We start from the raw sequence: 3725 nt of genomic DNA on the forward strand, positions 1-3725 counted from the left end.
TATATATATATATATATATATATATATATATATATATATATATATATATATTCATTTATTTATATATTAAAAATTTTTTAAATATGTAAATTAATTACTATATATTTAAATTTACTGTGATATATAAATATTGATGGTAGTACGAGAATATTCCAGTCGCCACGATTATGCTAATTTTTATTATTAGCACGGAATTTATAATCCAATAAAATTCGTAAATTTTTTGGTAACTTCGAGTTTATTAGTTTTGGTTCTCCTTTAGAACCGAACAATTTTGTTGACTTATAAATTCAATTCAACAAATTCACTACTCGACAAAGATTATTGAACAAAAATTTTCAATGAAATTTGTAAACTTTCTAAGTAATTTAATTTCAGTCCTCCTTCAGGACCAATAACTTGAGTTCTCTTGGAATCAAATCGCGATTGACGTTCGTAATCGTAATCCGAGGCCGCGTGTTCAAGGTATGCTGGTGACGTTCGCGCCAGCCGCCCTCACGACCGAGGTGAAGTCGGTCGAGATGCATCACGAGGCTCTGACGGAGGCCCTGCCTGGCGACAACGTCGGTTTCAACGTGAAGAACATCTCCGTGAAGGAGCTGAGGCGCGGCTACGTGGCCGGCGACTCTAAGAATCAGCCGCCCCGCGGCGCCGCCGACTTCACCGCCCAGGTGATCGTGCTGAATCACCCGGGACAGATCAGCAACGGCTACACGCCAGTGCTCGATTGCCACACCGCTCACATCGCCTGCAAGTTCGCGGAGATCAAGGAGAAGTGCGACCGCCGTACCGGCAAGACCACCGAGGAGAACCCGAAGAGCATCAAGAGCGGTGACGCCGCCATCGTGATGCTGCAGCCGACCAAGCCGATGTGCGTCGAGGCCTTCCAGGAGTTTCCGCCCCTGGGCCGCTTCGCGGTCCGCGACATGCGTCAGACCGTCGCCGTGGGTGTTATCAAGGTACATACCCGAGAATCAACTTTATTCGAGAAGTTTCAGGTGGGAGCGCAGCGAGCTCGGAAGTTCTATACACGATTCGCACTAATTGCAAGCTCACATCTCTGAGATGCAACTTGCGAATTACGAACTGCGCAAACCTTCGCTCAAACCGACCCTTTTCAAACGAGATATTTTTAAGCCGGATATTTTCAAGTAAGATGCAGTGTGAATTGTCATACGCGCGCACGCGACGATCGCTTCGCAGTAGCAGAACGTCAAAGTTTCGTCCACGTTCTATTTATTCCATACTTGCAGCTGGTAACCGTCCAAGCGCGCGCGAGAACGGCTTACTTTGTGCAAATTATCGCAACGAACTTTGCTCCCATAGCGCCACACGACCTTGAGCGGGGAACTCTGCTTCTCCGAGCTTCTCGTGACGCGAATGACCGTGTTCAGCAAAAATAAACGCTTAACTCTTTGAGCCTCAGTGTGTCCTTAAAGATATAATACATAATATCTCTGAGAATTGAAATATTTTGACCTGTTTATCTGCATCATTTAATAGAATGCTTCTTGAGATATTTAATTACGATATATTTATTTCGAAAAAAGAACTGAATTTCCATCAATTTTCTAGTTATTTACAAGAGACTCTTTAATTTTCCTGCTAAAGTCACTTTTTAATACAAAATCCTTGAACACAATTTACACAAATTTGATATGTCACTATTAAAATAACATTAAATTTCAAAGATTAAAACTAAGAGACAAAAAATTTATGTCTATTGTCTCCAAGATTAGATAATAACTAGTAAATAAGCTGAAAGTTAAATTAAAAAATTAATAACTCTTAACTTAATTAATTTTAAGTATATCAACTTTTAACTTAAACTAATTATTTTTTTAAACACGTTGACTTATTAACTTTTTTATATAAATAAAAATAATCGAAATATTAAAATAATTGCGGCCTGTTTATAATGTAAAATAAGAAAAATCAAAAATATTGCTAGCAAAATTTATTGTAGTCTCTTTGAGTATCGGTGTTCCTCTCTTGTATAGAATCTTAAGCTCGAAACATATTTTTTTATAAAATATCGAAATATCGATATTTTTTTTTTCTTTTTAATAAAAGACTGCCTTCTCATTATTTCGCATAAATTAAACCTATAACTAAAAAGTTAATCATGCAAAAAACATATTACTTTGCATAATTAACTTTTAACTTTTAACTTTAAAAAATTAATTAAATTTTAACTTTCGATTAAATTAGTTTTTATATATTAATATGACTTTTAACTTATTCAAGTTAACTTTTTATAAGCGTTTAAAAAAACTTCAAACTTAATAGAGTTAAAAATATATATTAACTTACCTATACAACTCTGATTGTATCTGATTGATATATTCATCTTGATCTCTATCAAAGATTCTAAGAATATACTTTAATTGCGGACAATAAGCTCACTAAACATTAATTTCTGCTGAACGCAGCAAATATCTTTCTCCGTGCGCGCGCGTGTGTATGTATACTCGTACTTTATAATATAATTTATTATATACTTTATATTTTCTTATCATATATATATATATACACAAGGTCTTCCAGACGTCTCTGCAACGTTCGTGAAACGGATTGAGGTGAACATTAAAGTCTCATACTTTTGCGATATTTGCAATAATCTCAAGATTAAAGAAGACTAATGAATAATCACGCGCGATATGGTAGATGAGCTGTAGTGGTGATGTGTGCTATCGTATGCTTATACAGTAAAGGTCAAACTGAACAAAAAAGTTTACTATCATTTTGCAAATAAATATGTAAATTTTTAGTTATTAACGAAAGAAAATAGTTACATGATTATACACGTACAAATCTCTAATTAATACCTAAAAATCTATGTGATCATAAGTATCTATAGTCCTTTACTCGTAACTGAGTGTAGGGACTTCTCTTCATATACCTGTGGTGCGCACACTGGTTGTACACAAGCATATGGGACTTTTATGATCATCTCAATCTGTTCCCATAAAAATTGCGGAGGACATTCTATAGGTTTGTTCTTTCCAGCTGAACTTCTTGCACTAGTTCAAGAAGTGTACACTAATGCGTTCTTTCTAGCAGAAGTGACATCAGAGGTTATTGTTCTTTCCAACGGTGCAGCAGAACTTAGTGAAACAGTTTACTGAACTGTTTACACTGAGTCTGGAACTAATGCAAGCAATGCAGTGCAGTGCAAGGGTAAAAGTTACTGTACCAGTGCAAGTAGTTCAGGTGAAAAGAACAGATCTATGAAGATGGAAGAGATTAATATTGCAGAAATTAAAAGGAATGAAGGTGGCAATATCCCAGATAGGTTCTGCGGGCAATTGAGATACATACATTAACGCAAGTACAGTAAATTCTTCATCTGAAGAATTATTTGCATTTAAAATTATGTGTTGCGCCATGTTGTTTCCTGCACTATGGCGTTCTTTTCCATCTGGCATGTCTAAACCTATGAACTTTTGCTCGCCAGTTCCAGTTCCGAACCAGTGCAGTTCTAGTGCAGCACTAATTCAATTGAAAAGAACAAACCTTATGACACTCTGCATATATATATATATATATATATATATATATATATATATATACATACAGAGTGTAAAAAAATTAGACCGACAAACTTGAGGGGAAATAGAGAACATAAAAACAAACATATTTTGTTAATAATGTTTTTCTCTACGACGCTTCGTTTTAATACTACAGAGTACAAAATAGGAATTTTATGATTTTAATAAAAAACA

The 3725-nt window shown here is 35.3% G+C and overlaps 1 protein-coding gene across 6 annotated transcripts in view; it reads left to right on the forward strand.

The window, feature by feature from the left end:
• The window catches only part of LOC116846064 (elongation factor 1-alpha), a 13076-nt gene that overhangs the window by 6668 nt on the left and 2683 nt on the right, over nucleotides 1–3725 (forward strand). For all 6 annotated transcript variants that reach the window (XM_032819561.1, XM_032819722.1, XM_032819639.1 and 3 more), the window contains exon 3: nucleotides 466–959. In XM_032819561.1, coding sequence (XP_032675452.1) covers nucleotides 466–959 — 494 coding nt within the window. The remainder of the gene's footprint in view (nucleotides 1–465; nucleotides 960–3725) is intronic.

The sequence above is a fragment of the Odontomachus brunneus genome, unplaced genomic scaffold (assembly GCF_010583005.1).
Source record: "Odontomachus brunneus isolate Ranch 3 - 2012 unplaced genomic scaffold, Obru_v1 Obru_scaffold_001, whole genome shotgun sequence".
In the NCBI taxonomy this organism is placed as follows: domain Eukaryota; kingdom Metazoa; phylum Arthropoda; class Insecta; order Hymenoptera; family Formicidae; genus Odontomachus; species Odontomachus brunneus.